General features: G+C 39.2%; 2 protein-coding genes across 2 annotated transcripts in view; one reads left to right on the top strand and one right to left on the bottom strand.

Annotated features, from left to right (window-relative positions):
* LOC139945961 (EF-hand calcium-binding domain-containing protein 7-like) overlaps window positions 1-8,485 on the top strand; it is a 30,443-nt gene extending 21,958 nt beyond the window's left edge. The window contains exons 13-14 of the mRNA XM_071943504.1: window positions 680-787; window positions 2,427-8,485. Coding sequence (XP_071799605.1) covers window positions 680-787; window positions 2,427-2,501 — 183 coding nt within the window. The 3' untranslated portion in view covers window positions 2,502-8,485. The remainder of the gene's footprint in view (window positions 1-679; window positions 788-2,426) is intronic.
* On the bottom strand, window positions 7,977-18,151 carry LOC139945962 (thymidine phosphorylase-like). Its single transcript, XM_071943505.1, has 8 exons — window positions 17,842-18,151; window positions 15,700-15,902; window positions 14,301-14,529; window positions 13,876-13,994; window positions 11,892-12,054; window positions 11,087-11,326; window positions 10,433-10,573; window positions 7,977-8,845 (listed from the first exon to the last, which is right to left on the bottom strand). The coding sequence occupies exons 1-8, from the start codon at window positions 17,996-17,998 to the stop codon at window positions 8,706-8,708; spliced, it is 1,392 nt and encodes a 463-aa protein (XP_071799606.1). The 5' UTR covers window positions 17,999-18,151; the 3' UTR covers window positions 7,977-8,705.
* Window positions 18,152-19,243: the final 1,092 nt, after the last annotated feature.

The following is a 19,243-nucleotide window of genomic DNA, read 5'->3' as shown; positions in this document are numbered from 1 at the left end:
GTATTGGTTTGTACATAAACATGGATGCGCCCACACGGCTTCAAAACCTTAGTGTGTGTATAACGGGGTGTTAGCGCTCTAGTCAATATATATAGCTCTATGGTCACGCATCAACAGAGATCCCCCCTGGGTGTTGCTTTGTTGGCCTTCAAAATATTCCAGTTGAAAAGGGTCCCTAAATGAGGTGCCCTTTGCTATTAAGGAAAAAATGCCAGACCAAACTAAGGTTGGTGTATGAGGCCCAGAAATCTTATTCATTTGGTACAATCTGAAAGGTTTTTGGGGGGTTTTTTTTCCGAGGTTGTTTTGCCATGGCTGAGGGTAAACAATAACTCTCAGCCATTGATATGTCCTCATTGACCTTAGTTCTGGTGCTGTTTTGGGCTTGTGGTGTTTTATGCAAGAGGTATATAAGTGTTGAAGTATAGAGTCTACAAACCTCTGTTATGTATCATCTTATTTCTTCAGGGAGTGCAACTCTAGACCAAGAAGATATTTTAAGGGCTTTTCATGGAATATGCAGAGATATGATAGAAAACTGATTTTCATGATTTTCATTAAATGTTCATGGAAAAGCAGCAACTTAGAATTGATTTCTTAATTTCCAAAACAATGATGTAATATTTTGATTAACGACGGAGTGTAATCGACAAATATATTTTTATTTTTATTTTCCCAGGCGTCCACAAAGTTTTCACTCAAGCTGGACTGTGGGAAGAGCAGTAATTGCATCAGTAGCAGACCTGACCTGGATCACACCATAGTGGTGCCTCCAAAGGCAGTTGTGGTAAGTTTGGCAGAGGAGATTGCTGATTCATTATCATAAGGGAATCAATGTGTGGTGAAGAGGTTTTCAACTAGTGGTTTAAGCCCACGCCGAGGCCATTTTACCGAGACAAAGTGGAGGTAAATTATCAAGAACCAGACCTCGGCGGGTTTAAACCACTAGTTGATTCCCATTAATAGATACCTTTTCGGTCAAAAGGTAAAATAAATGCAAAAACTTTAATTGTTCAATGGTTTCTTTCAACACTATGAAATGGTAAGGCCCTCGCGAAAACAACCCCTTATAAGGAGATGCTGTGCGCGTCGCGCGTATCACGTGATGTGGCACAACTGTTTCAGCCGTTGCTCTCGACCAATAGTAATGAAGAAACTGTCTTATAAGCGCTGGTGCAAGCGCGCGTTTAACACCCATGTTATAACACTTTTTACTGGTGTTATATCATCCGTTTAAACAACCCCTCGTGATGCCCTCTTGACCAATCAGTATGGATAAACTGTCTTAGGTATTATGAATGCATTGTTAAAGGCACTGTACACATTTGGTAAAAGTCAAAGACCAGTCTTCTCACTTGGTGTATTCCATCATAAAAATAACAACCCTGTCAAAATTTGGGCTCGATTGGTCATCGAAGTTGCGAGAAAATGATGAAAGAAAAAACACCCTTGTTGGACGAATTTGTGTGCTTTCAGATAGGAATAAAGGCCTTCTAGCTAGAAGTCTTTTATTATTTTAGTGAGAAATTACCTCTTTCTCAAAAACTACAATACTTCAGAGGGAGTCGTTTCCCACAATGTTTTATACTATCAACATTTTTCTAATGCTCGTTACCAAGTAAGTTTTTAAGTTAATATTTGTTTTTGAGTAATTACCAATCGTGTACCTTCCCTTTAAACATTGTGTCACAGATTAGAAAGTACGTATCTGAAGAGGCATTATCTTCATGTGATTTGTAGCCATGTTCTTTCCCGGTTAGATTATTGTAATGGGTTGCTTACTGAAGTTCCGCAGATGCATATTAAGAGATTTCAAGGTTTGCAGAACGGGGCTGCTCATCTTATCTTTAGGTTAAATCGCCGTCATGATGCCATGCCTCTTTTAAGATCGCTTCATTGGTTACCAATTAAACAGAGGATTGTATTTAAGATTCGGGTCATTCCGTGTCAAATCACCCAATGGGTTAAACCCTACCCTCTTCAAATTTGCTCAAATTTGGTTTATGAGGTAATCATGGCTCAACAAGCTCAAATTTTAAATTTCAGCTCCATCCGATAAACGGATTTCGTGCTACGGCATGCTCTTTCTTGTTGATTTCGGTCAAAATGCGCCTGACCTCTGACATTCAAACGACCATAAATCGGTAACCTTTGGGTCAAATTGGTTGAAATTGGTGTCTTTGGAAAGGAAATTGTGTAAGCTTTCCAAATATGTGTTAATTTTTTGTAGGAACATGTTTAGGTATGTTAACCTTTTGACCTCTACTTTGACCTTGAATTTGACCTTGTGGATCACGTGGATCTTGTATTTGTATTTCTTTCATAATCGGGTACCAGATTATATATGCATAATAATAATAATTATTGACAGATAAGAGAACAAGTAGACCATTAACCTCAAATTTTGTGTGTTCTGACCTTTGCAGATTGGTCATCATATAATGCCGGAGAAAGACTCGGAAGAATGGACTGTTAAGTGCACAGACACTGTTATTACATAGTGAGATTTCGTCCACTCTTTACGGGTTGGGGTGTTGTTGATGGGTTGGCAGGGATGGTTTTAACTCAGGAGAGATGTAAGTTATTGGCAGAAGAACAATCACTTCTTTGAAGTCGGTACAAGCCGGGGTTTTTTTTTTTTTTTTTTTCTCAAGAAGAATCAAATACTTATCCAATGCAATTGCTTAGCGAGGATTATTGGGAGCTGGATACAGTCAATGTGTATTTCATGGCAAGTTGGCTGGTAACCTGAATCTGCTAAGCTAGATTTTACGGTGCTTAACAAATTCGTTGTAGGGTGGGAGGCTGTCATCATAATCATAGCGGATCTATGGCTGTACATGGAAATCATAATTAATAATAATTTATTGATTTTGTATTGCGCTCTCTCATGGCATAAGAAAATTGCATACATTTAGTCATCAGTTTAAGAAAAGTACACCATTGAGAAATATAAGCACACTACACTCTCAAAACTAAAGAGTCGAATCCAACACTTGCATGAGTTCGGTGAGTGACTACACTTTGAAAGTGTTGGATCCAGCAGTATTTGTTAAGTCTAGCATTTTTATTTTTTGATCCAACACAGAAAGGGTTAATTCAACAAATTTAAGTGTTAACTCAACATTTCTCAAACAAATTCCTTTGAATTGTTGGATCTGCTTTTTAATTGTTACACTGGCACCTAAATTGTTGACCGGATACTTTAAAATGCTGGATTTAACATATAAAATGCTGGATTCAACACTTTCAAAGTGTAGTCACTCACCGAACTCATGCAAGTGTTGGATTCAACTCTTTAGTTTTTAGAGTATAGAAATCAAAGCCTGAACAAATCATGAACCCAAATCATGAACCCGGTTACTGCACTTGCACTGACCATGTCCTTGAGATGTGTCGAGTTTATAATTCCATGTAACAGCTATGGACATGGTGCAGTCTTCCTTAAACAAAAAGGTGTGCTTGGAACATTCATAAGTTAGGAGTACTGTAAACCAGTGCCCTCTTTTGAAACTTGCTTAGCAGATGTAGCAGAAAACCAGTCGCATCTATAATATGTACACATCAGTGCCAGGTTGGCTGGTAACATGTTACTCCGTGGCAAGATTTCTGGATTTAGTAGCCACTGCCAGGCATGCAACTTTCCTCGGATCAGCTGATTTCATCTTTTTTTAATCACAGTTTTACCATTCAAAATTGAAAAATACTATACAAAATCCTTGAAATTGTGTTATTTCCTCTTTTTGGTGAAGTTACAGTTGCATGCCTGAGTAGCTTTGGTATTTACTTTCTGAAATAATTGATGTACATAATCCTGAAAAAGTTATCTTTTGGAAGATAACATGGAATTAGTCTCTTAAAAACACACTTTTTTGTGTGTGTTTTTCAACCTAAAAAAGAGCACTATGATTTGTTTGATACCCATTGTGTATTAAGCACTGTATACTTATAACTTTCCCGAGTTCTGTATCCATGGTCAAATCACTGTGGTGGGATTTGAACCCTCAACCTTTTCATTTCTGGAGCAGATACTTTACCGCTAGACCACCAGGCTAGCCAATGGCTATAGAGGCCGTTGAGTACTAAAACGATTTCAAGGCAGTGGACACTATTGGTAATTTCTCAAAATATTTATGAGCATAAAACCTTACTTGGTAACGAGTAATGGGCAGAGGTTGATAGTATAAAATATTGTGAGAAACGGCTCCCTCTGAAGTGACGTAGTTTTCGAGAAAGAAGTAATTTTCCACGAATTTGATTTCGAGACCTCAAGTTCAGAACTTGAAGTCTCGAAATCAACCTTCTAAACGCACACAACTTCGTGTGACAAGGGTGTTTTTTCTTTCATTATTATCTCGCAACTTCGACGACCAATTGAGCTCAAATTTTCACAGGTTTGTTATTTCATGCATATGTTGAGATACACCATGTGAGAAGACTGGTCTTTGACAATTACCAATAGTGTCCACTGTCTTAAAAAGAGAAAACATTTTCATGGGGGATAAAGCATATACTTTTTTTTATTATATTCTTTATCCGGATGCAAACATAAAATCTTGTAAAAAGGTCACCATTGTTTTATCTTCCTCTTACAGTACGTAGTCATAAAATGAAACAAAAACTCTGTGTATAGCAGTAATTGCTAAAGGTTTATTTCAAATCCAAAGCTATTTAAAAAAATAGTTTGTAAAACGATAACAAAATGGCAAACAAAAAGGTCAACTTGTGTAAATATTATAATATCGGAAGAAGTCCATAAATTAGATTAGACACGAACACAATAGAGGCTCTCAAGATAACCGTTGATAAAATACAACCTAATGACAAAAACTGTAGCCCAAAATAATTTCATGAGCCTTGATTTTTAGAAATACAAACAAATATCAAATATAAGTGAACGGAAAACAAGTTCCATTTTCCCGTTTTCATGATCTATTTTAAAGGCTATTGGTAATTACTCAAAATAATTATTAGCATAAAACCTTACTTGGTCACGAGTAATGGGGAGAGGTTGATAGTATAAGAGAGATAGAGACGGCTCCCTCTGAAGTGACGTAGTTTTTTGAGAAAGAAGTAATTTTCCCACGAATTTGATTTCGATACTTCAGACATGTCAGAATTCGAATTTGAGGTATCGAAATCAAGCATCTGAAAGCACACAACTTCGTGTGACTAGGGTGTTTTTTCTTTCATTATTATCTCGCAACTTGGACGACCAATTGAGCCCAAATTTTCACAGGTTTGTTATTTTATGCATATGTTGAGGTTCACCAAGAGGGAAGACTGGTCTTTGACAATTACCAATAGTGTCCAGTGCCATTAAACAACATCTCTGGTTATGGGATACCGTGTCTAGAAATTCCATGAAATCTATAACTCCTAGCGTTACCAAAAGGTGGAAATACATGTACCAACATTTCAATGTACCTGGTTTTCAGACCTTTGTTTTCTGGCGGCAATGACTCTCCCCTGATGGTACTAAGGTCACATTTTTGTGAAAAATTTGTAAACATTTAAACGATATGTTATCGTATTAATACTTGCTGCAGGTTGTCTTTCAAAACTATGTTCATATCTGAGTCTCAAAAATATAGTATGATGTTCTAAAGGCCAATTAAAAAAAAATACCAGTTGATCGTCCGGATTTTTCAAAAAGAGGAGGATGAGGGCCTTTTTTTTTCTTTTTTTTTTCAACATGGCCGCTTAGAATTTTTAATCAAACAGGCCACCAATTCTTCAGTTTGAACCCATCGCAAACTTATTTTATACTTTTTTGTTGCATGAGGACCTGTGTTAATATTATTATTAACAGGGTCGGATTAAACTAAAAAGATTTGCTGTAGGCCTTCACTAATTTTACAAAAATCGAAAAATAACAAATAGAAAAAAAAGATGCGGCCCCCAAAAAGAATGCGGGCGGGGACGATCAACTGTGTTTTGGGGTGTGTTTTTTTTTGCTTAGTATCTTATCCATAATTATTTATTATTTTTGCAAAATTGTGTAGCTTTTCATTCATAAGCTTCTACGTAACAAAATCAAATAATTAATGTGTATATCCGCTATTTATTTGAAATAAACATGTAAAATAGTGAAACAAACATATGAGGAATTGTGTTTAATGAGGGGGAGTCAACAACAACGTTACAGTAACACGTGTAAGAACTGTCGGGGGAAAATTATTTCCTTTTGTGGTTTTGTAAAACTTCAGATTACATATCTGCAAAGTAGTGCACAAAATATAATTTACAACAAGTTAATAAGCCTGATGTTTCGACCCAAGCAGAGTCTATCCTCGAAGGTTAATACAAGCAACAGCCTCGAAGGTTAATAAAAGCAACAGGCTTATGATTGCATAAGGTTTGCAGCTGATATGGTTTTTTCTCAGAATTGGATTACATCAGCTTTCACGAGATATTATGGCCATGGACAACTGATAAAACCACGCGACAAACATCAAACAAACTTACCGAACAAAGATACTGACAAAATAGGGACACCGCCAATATAGGGCTGGATAGCTCAGTTGGTAAAGCATGGGCACGTTAATTCGGAGGTCGTTGGTTCGAATCCCACTCTAGTCAATTCTTTGTTCAACCCAAAAATCATTTCAAAATTTACCCAGTCAGTTTCCCTTGTGGTTTATATTGATAAACTTACAAGAGATAATAAAAGATACGTGTATACCATCGATTGTTGCTCTTGCAGGCACAAATTAAGCACACTTAAAAATTCATGTAAATCTCTTGAATCGCGTAACAGCTCATACGATTTTCTCAGAATATAATTTCGTCAGCTTTCATGCTGTTATGGCTTTAATACTAGCAGGCTATAAATATAAAGAACATTTATCGACAGAATAGATAATAAAGATACCTGTGTATCACCATGGAGCAATTCCTCCATTGTAGCACAAGCATTCGCAAGCACACCGCTCTGAGTTCACGAACTGCATAAAAAACTGCACGGTATATAACAGTACTTGATTCCGTGGGGTCGAAGCATGGTTTTTCGAGGTTTTTCAACCTCGTTTAACATACGAGGTTCGAAAACTATGGGAAAAACGTACTTCGACCCCACGGTATGCTGTATAGCAAGTACGATCGTGACAGATGTGTAATATGCAAATTCAGAGCAGGGTGCTTGCGTAAAGAGCCTTGGACAAGGCTATGGTACAGCCGACTGTTGCTCAAAACAAATAAAGCACACATAAAAGTTTATGCAATTTTAAACTCTTGCGTAACAGCTAATTCAGATTTTCTCAGAATTTAATGACGTCAGCTACCATGCTATAATGGCCAACTGATAATAGCACGCTACAAATATCAAGCAAATTTGTCCGAAGAGACATAAAAGACTTGCTAAAAACAAATAAAGCACACATAAAAGTTTATACACTTTGTTTAATGTCTTTAATCGCGTAACAGCTAACCAAGAATTTAATTACGTCAGTCTCGCAACAAATATCAAACAAACTTTTTCGAAGAAGAGATATAAACGACTGTTGCTCAAAACAAATAATAAAGCACACTTAAAAGTAAACTGCAATTTCTTTGAAAACCTCTTAAAGGCAATGGACACCTTTGGTTATTGTCAAAGACCAGTTAAGTCTTCTTATTGGTGTACCTCAACGTGGCCTAATTGCATAACAACAAACCTGTGAAAATTTGAGCGGAATTGGTCGTCGAAGTTGCGAGATAATAATGGAAAAAAAAACACCCTTCTCACACGAAGTTGTGTGCTTTCAGATGCTTGAATTCGAGACCTCAGCTGAGGTCTCGAATTCAATTCAAATATTATTTCAGTGAGAAATTACTTCTTTCTCAAAAATTACGTTACTTCAGAGGGAGCCTTTAAACAGTAGCGGATGCCGACATGTGCGTGTAACAAGGTCGTATCCGAATTTGCCGCCACGGCTACGGCCGACTGCTCCTATATATATGGACTACAATACTGTGGCCATTTTATTTTAATAAAATGGCTGCTTTTATGAAAATTAAAGTAAACTATTAAATATAACCGTAGAGCTTTAGCCGTAAAGCTGTAAGCCGCCCGTTCGCACACGGCCTATAGGGTGCACCCATACATAAACTCCCATACCATACAGCGCAAAAATGCTAAATAATTATTCAAAAATGCAAGAAAAATACTTAGAAGTCACACAAAAAATGTTTACATTAAAGGGAAACTTATCCGTTGGTTCTTGAACTTTATCCTCTGCTCAATTTGATATGGGGAGTCCAAGCCCGTCTATTTTCCCCCTCCAAATAATAAATAAAAACACACCAAAACAACAAGCTCCCATACCATACAGCACAAAATGCTAAATAATTATTCAAAAATGCACGAAAAATACTTAGAAGTCTCACAAAAGTGTTTACATTAAAGGGAAACTTATCCGTTGGTCCTTATCCTCTGCTCAATTTGATATGAGGAGAGTCTTAAAGGTTCACATTGTATCCCTTTTATTTGGATCTCAATGTCTAAATATTTTGAGGGGTCTACAAAACAATAATTAGGTCGACGCTCTGTTTTCTTCCTATTTAGTGGGGTGGACCATAATATAAAGGCCCCAACAAAACCATATTTTTCACTCACGAAAAAATAAATGTGTTTGGGGCCGAAAAAATAAATGTGTCCTGTTTTTAAAAAAGGCTGGACGCTAAACATGTTTTTTTGGCCTAAATTTCAATCTAGGGTATGAACTTTAGTCTGCAGTTATGACCTCACGAACTCGAGGTGGCGGTGTGACCTTGTCTAATCCAATCACCAGTCCAGATTGTAACCTCAGTATGTGATCTTCAGATAGCGGTGATGTGTTGTGATACATGCTGATCCAGCTCTGACCTAAAACGGGCGGGAAAAGTTTGCATTAGTTTTTGTTCTGCTCCAGCGTAACACAGGGTTCTCTATCCCTCATCCTTAGACTTTATTCAAGACGTAATGTGTATTTTGAGCCATAATACTCAATGCGATGACAACCACGTGTACTAGTTTTTGCTCCAGAATAATGACGGCACGCAAAGTTCTCTATATCCCCATGGCTTGATTCAAACCGTAATATGTGCTGAGCCAAATTTTATAAACAACTTGCGGCTACAACCGTGTGTAAATCTCTTTTGTGTGAGTAGTGTTGGCTGTAACCAAAAAGATCAAAATGGGTTCGACAGTTCGAACAGTAACTGCTCGTCTTCAGAGAAACCACTTTGATAATTGCAATTGCCGTTTCCACTCGGGAGTCGTCTGCTTACCGAATCAGCGTACTGGAGGTTAGAACCGTACCGGGCCGGTCATGGCCCATGCTACAAAAGAGGAGTGAAGTTTTTTAACAGCTGTTTGGTGTAGAGGTCAACCTGCTTCACCGGTTGTACTTTATAAAGCTTTTATGGTGATGGGATTTAATCGAAGCCTTCACGCCGCAGCGATCCTCTCTACAAATGTAGTACCAGCAAGGCTTTAACAACCATCAAAAATACTTGCATGAATTAATTCTTGTTTTGAATTGTCTCGTAAAACATATATCATAAACCAGCACTGTGCTTTTGTTTCGTTTCGTTACTTTTTAGCTGTTTCGTAGCGAAGCGCAGCGAAACAGCTCTTGTTTTTTGTTAATTTCTTTTTATTAGCTGTTTCGTAGCGAAGCGCAGCGAAACAGCTCTTGTTTTTTGTTAATTTTTTTTTATTAGCTGTTTCGTAGCGCAGCGCAGCGAAACAGCTCTTGTTTTTGTTCTGTTTCGTAGCGCAGCGCAGCGAGACAGCTCTTGTTTTTTGTTAATTTTTTTTTATTAGCTGTTTCGTAGCGAAGCGCAGCGAAACAGCTCTTGTTTTTTGTTAATTTTTTTTTATTAGCTGTTTCGTAGCGCAGCGCAGCGAAACAGCTCTTGTTTTTGTTCTGTTTCGTAGCGCAGCGCAGCGAGACAGCTCTTGTTTTTGATAAAGTTTTTTTCATTAGCTGTTTCGTAGCGAAGCACAGCGAAAAAGCTCTTGTTTTTTGTTAAAGTTTTTTTATTTATTTTTTTATTAGCTGTTTCGTTGCGCAGCGCAGCGAAACAGCTCTTGTTTTTGTTCTGTTTCGTAGCGCAGCGCAGCGAGACAGCTCTTGTTTTTGTTAGGTTTTTTTTCGCACGCAGATTTTTATCGATTTGAAAAAGATACGATGGTCTAGTAATTCACATGCCTCTGACGAAGATCCGGTTTGGATCGAAAGTCAAGGAAGTCTCCTCTATATAGTTTTGTTATAGAAAACTTGGCAGTAGGAAGTTGTTGCTTTGTGGTTGTTATAACGGTATGAATTCTTGTCAAACCTACCCAAAATGTAAATGCAGTGACACCGTGTAAAATCTCTTTGTGCGTAGTGGTGGCTCTGGCTGAGTGAGAGCCGGTTTGTATCGCCCTTAAGTCTTATCCTATCCAAATGTATACTTTGTCACCCACCTTTTTTCAATTGTGAACCAACTTTGACGAGAAGCCGAAAGCCGACCGAGTAGTCGATGTCGGCTCCCGCCACGGACCGCCCAGCGCCAAGCTCCAGGATGACCTTGCCGAGGGCAAGAGCGTCAATAGATTGAACGTAACCTTGTGGATAAACAAAAATATTACAACACTTTGATATTCTGTTTCTATAATTAATATCGTTAGTAAAAGATACAGGCATGGGTGCATCAAATTAGAATTACTGTTACATTAATGTTTGCGGTATTAATACCACGTGCATCTTCATTGTATTTGCCAGGTAGATTTTGTTCCTTATAGAGCCTGTCTTGCTTCAAAAATAGGAAGCTGTTTCTCACAATGTTTTACACTATCAACAGCTCTCCGTTAGTCGTTATTTTTAAGCTCGGGTTTTGTTTAAGGGCCGGAAAACACTGGAGAAACCCACGTATTTGGATGAAAATAATGCGTAAAGCCAGCCTCATTGTTTTTCAAGGGGGAGGGGCGGGGGGCACTGATCAGTGGTACGTAACTTAGCTACGAACATTATCTATACTTATACCAACTTTCTGGTGCAGATGGTCATATTATAAATATATTATATATAAATTAATGCAAAATGGTAAAAGAGCACACAAAATAGCTGCGTCAATGTACCACATTGTCCAGCCTGTAGTTCCGTGGTATACGCCGCTCTCTCTAACACTTTCCATACGTCATCGACTTGATCTAGTTTAGACTGGCATAGTCTCTCGGCTATTGACGACAAGACACCCTGGGCCACCAGCATAGCCTGGAACTTTGCACAAGCTGTACCATCCTGTAGAGTAGTCTGGATGGTTGCGATCCCATCGGCTGGGGAGTCAGCCTTTCCACTTATAAATAACAAGTGTCCACCTGTATAGACATCAACATTAAAAACAGCAAACTCAAAATATTGAAATGTCATTTCTTTTAAAAGAACGCCATTCAAACGTATTTTTACCTCTCGTATATAACATAGTGTACGCTTCGATGGATGATCACACCATAAACCGTACCTGCGAAGAAACAAAATGGCGGGCGCTTCGGCAGTGACGCCATTCACACTGATAACACGTGGGCCGAACATGAAAAGCACGTAATTCGCAAAGAAGGCATACCAGGTGATATTCATATTGAACGAATTTCATTTCAAAATACTTTCAATCAATAAGGAAATCGAGTCATAAGACTACACATATATATGAATTGTGTAAAAATAATAATCATTTCGGATACCCTTATCCAGCGCTTTTCGAAAAGCTCCGGGGATGCGCATAATTGCGCAGATTTGTGTTTAATTACTTCATGCTGCCACCAAACGTCCCAAAAGGTTTCCCATTATTGTCATTTTAAATGAAATTTGAAACTTAAATGACGCAATGAACCGAAAGGAAATCAAGAAGACTGCATTATTAAGGAAAACAGCATCAAACCTCACCAAGCTGGCACACCAGCTCCCTTAAATCGTCTGGTCCCGATCCCTGCAGACACTGTATGGCTTCCGCCACCTCGAGAGCGTTGCCTGCCGTGCAGCCAATAGGGCTGTTCATATCAGTCAACAAGGCTGTAGTCTTAATACCCAAAGCATTACTCACTGTTACCTAAAAAAGAAAGACACATTTTTGGTAATAATATTGAACTCATGGTCATCAATGAGAGACTATAGTCTAGTTAACGTAACTTGAGGCCAACACTCATTATCTGTCTGTCTTTATTTTATGGCAGGTGCTTATAGACATATATCTATTTATAAAGCGCCCTTTCCAAGATACAAAGCTCTATATGGAGAGTACAACCAAAAAACTAAATGAGAATATTCCCTAAAGAGCATCAAACTACAAAATGCAACAGAATGATGTGTATTTTGAGAGCCTGGGTGCGAAAGACCTTTATATTCAATTTTCGGGTTCCTTATTAATCTTGTGCTGGTCCGGTTATTATCAAACTAAAAATTGGTCCAGACTATACGTTTATTATGCCATGGATCATAGAGCAAGCGGATGTATGCATTTATGGTGGGAACAGGTGGCTGCCTATCCCTAGGCATGAGGACTTTTGTATATGAGGACCAAAACCCACCGCAGAAAAATGTATGCCGCCATAGAATGTGAATCTGTTGAAACTAGTGGTTTCTTGCAGGTAAGATTTGAGTTGTGAAGCTGTGAACATTTTCCGCCCCAGAAATGTACCCTGATGTCCAGGACGTCACTGTAGTACAAAACGAAAGTGTAAGGCCGGTAGGGCTAGGGCTACACATGCAATTTCCGTTGGTTTCCATTTACGTCCGTTTTGAGGAGTTCACTCTTAAACTTGCTCAGTGGGTGGGGGGTGAATTCGGCACATGAACTATGTGGAACTCTTATCGGATGTGGCCTTGGGGTTCTGAATACAATTAGTGTGGATTTGAGAACTTTTTGAAATGTTTCAATTTCACTTTCAATACAGCCTATACTTCCTGATACGTTTCCCAGTCATGTCAATTTGTCTTTAAACACTAAAAGAGACTGCCTGTGCTCGCATGCAGTATAGATGTGCTCACGCGCGTACTAATTGTGCATCCGCACCACATCACGCACCACTTCACGGAAACATCCCAATTAAGCTAAGAAGTGCTTGGCATTTTTCATACGAATTTGGCACACCCTAAAGTGTGACTGACAAGTGAGGGTTAAGAATAAAGCACATGAGGACAAGTGATGACGTAATGGGGTCACACCCCAATCATACAAGATAACAACAAAGATGCGTATCCAATCATAATGGAGGCCAACGTGGCCGCCGTTGCCCTAGTACCCATGTCTTGAGGCACCCCTTCTAAATTCCCCCATATTTCCAATGGAAGTGCACTTTATCAAATGGAAATGACCTTGCCCTCTCGAAGATCACGCCAGGCCTGCATTGTGCCGCTGTCAGATGATATTGTGTCCGCCATGCAATACTGTCTGCTCCGGACACTTTTGCATATATGCAATTGTGTCCGGGGCTTTGCAAAAACCGTCGTAAGAGAGCGTGAATGCACTGAACCTACGTATTTATGCAGCATGAATATTCACGTATTTTATGACTGCAGCGAATACCCAGCGGCCGAACATTTCCCATGCCATTCATGACATGCACTTAGCTTGTAACAAAATGGCGAACGTGTACCGCCGACCAAGGGCGTTTAATTTACTGCAAGGACAGTTTTGCATTGGGGCGGACACAACTGCATATGCAAATGTTTCCAGGCGGACACAATTGCATATGTAAAACCGTCCGGCGGTTATTGTTGCATATGCAATAATGTCCTCCGGATAGTATTGCATAGATGACATAGATTGCATGCGACACCGGCGTTCTTCTTTAAAGGGTCTACCAGTACCATGTATGTATAAACGGGGAAAAACTTCCAATAGGTAAAAATGCCAAGAATGTGTCCGTACCAAGCTCTTGGCCAGTTGCCTCCCCTCCTCGATCGTCTTCATAAAAGTGCCCTTGCCAAATTTCGTGTCGAGGATCAACGAGTTCACATTCTCAGCTGCCTTTTTGGAGATAATAGACGCTGTAGAAGATAAATACGTCAGTTACTATTTTTATAAAACTTCTAAGCACAGTGAAAAGTGTTACAGACTCGGTGTACAGTATAATGTGTAAAACTCTCAATTGTTTGTTTGTGAAAAATTGTAAATAATGTCATTGTAACCAAGGATTCCAGGGTTAAAGAAATTCTTGAAAGGGGCACGCGAAGGACTGTTTTTTCTTTTCTTAATAAACGTTTGTTTTGAACCACATTATTAGCACAGTGTGACGTCTGCATTTGCTTTAATAAGTTTTGACAACGGATGTAAACAATATTGAAAAATCCTGCCTGTTATTAATGGTAGACTTGCCACAGTCGCCGTCACGTCTCTCGTGGCGTACAGCTTTTTATCTGCAGGAACCAGATTGCTCGTCTGTCCCACGATGCAGCAGCCGACCTGCTCCAGTATCGGGATTATGTCTTTTTCGGCAACGTCGACTCTGTAGCCGGGGATCGACTCTAATTTGTCAAGAGTTCCCCCGGTGAAGCCAAGCCCTCTGCCAGAAATCATCGGCACCTTTGAAAATATTAGAATTGAATATTAGAAACAACGCAGTTAAATGAAATTTACGAGAATGGGGGAGAATGTCTTTCTCGGCAACGTCGACTCTGTAGCCGGATAACACAAGAGTTTCCCCTGTTAAACCAAGACCTCTGCCAGAAATCATTGGCACTTTTAAAATATTAGAATAGAAAACGAGAAACAACATATTTTAATAAACTGGCCAGTTCATGGAGCCCATTTTATGCATAAACCTATGCACTAGGGAAACTGGCTGGTTAAACTGTATCATGTTTACCATGGGTCGGCATACCATGGGTCGGCAAACTATTGCTGTTGTCATCATGCTGACCCAGCTCCGTTCTGTTACTGGTTTTGCGATCGAGGTCTTTTCTTTGCGATCGCAAATCTGTGGCGGCATTCGAAGGAACAACTTGGACGGCCGATTAGTTACTGAACCAATATGGCAGGTTGTCCACCCGGCCATATGCTGGTAAGAAAAGTATGGATTACAACTGCAATTCTGGCCGGCTTACTTTTACAAAATGTTTATGCGACCCTTTGAATGGCATAGTTTTACTAAAACAAACGTCGGTTTTTTTTTTCGAATTTCTAAACTTTATATACAGTGTATACCGATCAAAACACATTCTAGTGTGATTTGGTAATTTATATTTTTGATGATTTTGATTGTATGCCGAGCCATCAAAAATGAAGGCCCTTGCATGGGCGAAGAAAGCTCCTCAGCAACAGCAACAGCAACAGCAACAACAACAACAACAACAACAACAACAATAATCATAATAATAATAATAATACCAGTTGATCGTCCATTCCCTCATCCTTTTTAAGCCGCATCCTTGTTTCTTACTATTTTTTACATATATATATATTTTTTGTTTCTTTTTCAAAAAGACAAATTAATTTAATTTTGTCTGTAACTTAAGAACTTGTTACTATACATAAGTGTTGACTTTAAACTACAGAGTTGTTTGCCAGTTTGAATTAAAATGCTTGGCGGCCACCTTCGAGAGAAATAAAAATCAGAAAATAAAATGCCCTCATCCTTCTCTTTTTAGAAAGACCCGGACGATCAACTGGTATTTCTTTTTACTTGGCCTTATACTTCTTATGTTATTACTGTGATGCTGTACACACGTCATTATATTTATTACATTATTATACCTTCATTCCGCAAGCGGCCAGGGCCGGAGCAAGGGGTAGGCTAATCTTGTCTCCGATTCCCCCAGTGGAGTGTTTATCAACCACCAAACCCTTCCACTCCGGGGGCCAATGGAGCAAGTCTCCACTGTTCTGCATGGCCTTGGTAAGGGCCGCCGTCTCGTCACGAGAGAGCCCCTTTAAATACATCGCCATCAGAAAAGCTCCTATCGATGGTTGGAAAACAATGTTGACCATGAGCATACTAATCGTTGATAAAATTGTGATCTGTATCTTTACATCATAAAAACAAACAATGCCTGTATTCAAATGCCCAGCATTCAAACGCAATGAACTTTGTAATTACCTCTTTGGCGGTCGTATTATCACTGTTACATAAGTACATTGATTACTGCTTTATATACGAATCATTGATTCACATCAACACCCACCCCCCCCCCCCCAACAAAAAAAAAAACAACTAATAAGGAAGAAGGAAAAATAATAATAACAACAACAAATCATAAAAATAGATACAAATTGTTCGATACACAAATAATATTATTTGAAATGATTGTTATATATCTCTAACGAGTTGGGGTGGTTCTGAAAAGAACTGTTGGTTTATACTCGACGTTTCGATCAGTATGCTGTGATCGTCTTCTGGAGAAAACTGAATAAGATTGTATAACCTCGAACCATTAGTTATCAGACATTCTCCTGTACGTTTTTAAAGGCAGATTTTATTGTCCAGCCAACACAATTGTAAGCCTAAAGTGCAGCAATGTAGCAAATGGCACCATTATTAATTTGGGTTTTTACCCATACACCGATGTGTGTTAGCACTGTATACTCAGTACTTTCCCGAGTCCTGTGAAAAAGGACTCGGGAAAGTACGGAGTATACAGTGCTAACACACATCGGTGTATGTGTAAAAACCAAAATTAATATTCTTTATCCCCGATGCAAATTTAACATCTATTAAATGGCACCATTATTAAAGGAGAAAATGTGTATATAATTTTTATTTGCAGACTAAAACACACGCCCATAGTTTATTTTGTTATTATTTTTTTAATGTTTAATAATTGTCATTAGTGGACAAAGGAAAGTCCATATAACGATAAAACACAGCTGCGTCCGTAATTATAGAATGTACTCAATAACTATGCTCAGCTCTCATTAAGTTGTGCCTTATACATACATTTTGTTCGAGGACATCAAACCTTGTTCACACTACTAACGGGCCGTGTCATGTCACACAGTTCGTTCGAATCGCTTTCGCTTTCGTGTGATGAATAAACAGGGCAGGATTCAACTTTCGCGAAAAATCGAGGGCACATCATGGATTGCGCCATGGGCACATCTTTGTTCAGCTTTCACTTGAAGGAAAACTCTTCTTTTCCTGCTTCAACTTTTCACTCATTTTGTACAAAAAAGGAAAACCTCATAATAGGTATATTCATAATGAAAAAGCGGTGTCAGGATAGGTCTACGGGATTTTCACTTTTTTATGTGAAAATATTATGACACAAAATGCAAAGTTTCCACATAGTATTGCCTGCCATGGCCGGAATGGCACAGGAATTTGTCGCTCGTTTTGTAATAAATACGATCATTTGGTTAAATCTACATCGGCCTAGAAAAAGGATCATTCATTAAATGCAGTGTGATGGACACTATTGGTAATTACTCAAAATATTTATTAGCATAAATCCTTGCTTGGTACGAGTTATGGGGAGAGGTTGATAGTATAAAACATTGTGAGAGACGGCTCCCTCTGAAGTGGAGTAGTTTTCGAGAAAGAAGCAATTCCACAAATTTGATTTTGAGACCTCAGACGTAGAATATGAGGTTTCGAAATCAAGCATCAGAACGCACACAACTAACTTCGTGTCGTGTGACAATAACAGAGCGTTATCGTGTTCTTTCATTCCTGCAACTTCGACGACCGATTGAGCTCAAATTTTCAAAGGTTTGTTATTTTATGCATTATGTTGAGATAGCAGCAAGTGAGAAGACTGGTCTTTCCAATAATGTCCACTGCAGTGTCTTAACAATGGAGGTAGAAATTGCAACACGTCATCAGAAAAAAATGGGAATTCCCCGGTGTGTTGTTGTTGTGGTGATTGTATTTTCGTGAGATTAACTATACGATTCTCTTACCTATCTGACTGTCATCCACGCTCGGCATCTTCTCGACAAACCATTCAATCTCTTGGGTGGACAGCTCTTCCCCATCCCTCTTCTTGGCAATGATATCTGGCATACGAAACTTGGATTTGTTGCAATTCATGTCAACCTGCTGACCGGGAGATTCCATGTTGGTGTGTGTAGAGCCCTCACAGTGTGCTGAAGTGACTGTGTGGTATACTGAACTCACTGCATGCCATTGCTCGGGGGACTCTACACACGCGAACCCCGTTCGTTGAGCAACTATTGCGAGTGAAACAGGTGCCTGTGTTGTCGTGCTTATCATCAAGGTATGGTGGCCCTGAAGGGACATCGCATATCGCAAACGTGTGCGCATACGTATGCAATGTCGTAAAACAATTCGCAAATATGTGCGCACACGAACGCAATGTCGTGAAACAATTCGCGAATATGTGCGCACACGTATGCAATGTCGTGAAACAATTCGCAAATATGTGCGCACACGTATGCAATGTCGTGAAACAATTCGCGAATATGTGCGCACACGTATGCAATGTCGTGAAACAATTCGCGAATATGTGCGCACACGTCTGCGAATATTATTTGCGATGTCGTGAATTTTATTGCATACCATGTTGCATACCTTTGAATAAAATGTCTAATGATCTGGGGGGTTTCTTTCCAACAGTGAGATAAGCGGTAGTCATTGCAGCAGTAGTCTTTGTTGTGAGGCAAGCGAGGCGTGTGGTCGTCCTTGGCCTGGTGCCAAGTTCCTGGGTATACACATGCTTTACAGAGGGAGCCTGCTGTAGCGCCACAGTACTCCCTAGATCGGTAACAAATTATCCACAACTATGACATCATCCTAATGGTATGCAACATGGTATGCAATAAAATTCACGACATTGCAAAACAAATCGCACTCGTGTGCGCACATATTCACGATTTGGTTTACGAAATTGCATACGTGTGCGCACATATTCACGATTTGGTTCACGAGATTGCATACGTGTGCGCACATATTCGCGATTTGTTTCACGACATTGCATACGTGTGCGCACATATTCGCGAATTGTTTCACGACATTGCATACGTGTGCGCACATATTCGCGAATTGTTTCACGATGTTGTATACGTGTGCGCATATTCGCGATTTGTTTCACGACATTGCATACGTGTGCGCACACGTTTGCGTTATGCGATGTCCCTTCGGGGCCACCATATCAATGGGACTTTTTCAAAGGTAGTGGGCAAAGACTAGCATTGCCAGTTGGTGTATCGATCAACTAATGCATAAAATAACTAACCTTTGAAAACTTGAGCTCAATCGGTCATCGAAGTTGTGAGATAATAATGAAAGAATAAAAACCTTTGTCACACTGAAGTTGTGTGCGTTTACATGATTGATTTCCAG

The sequence above is a fragment of the Asterias amurensis genome, chromosome 13 (assembly GCF_032118995.1).
Source record: "Asterias amurensis chromosome 13, ASM3211899v1".
Lineage (NCBI taxonomy): Eukaryota > Metazoa > Echinodermata > Asteroidea > Forcipulatida > Asteriidae > Asterias > Asterias amurensis.
The sequence above is the reverse complement of the archived record's forward strand: the minus strand, read 5'-3'. Positions and strand labels throughout refer to the sequence as shown.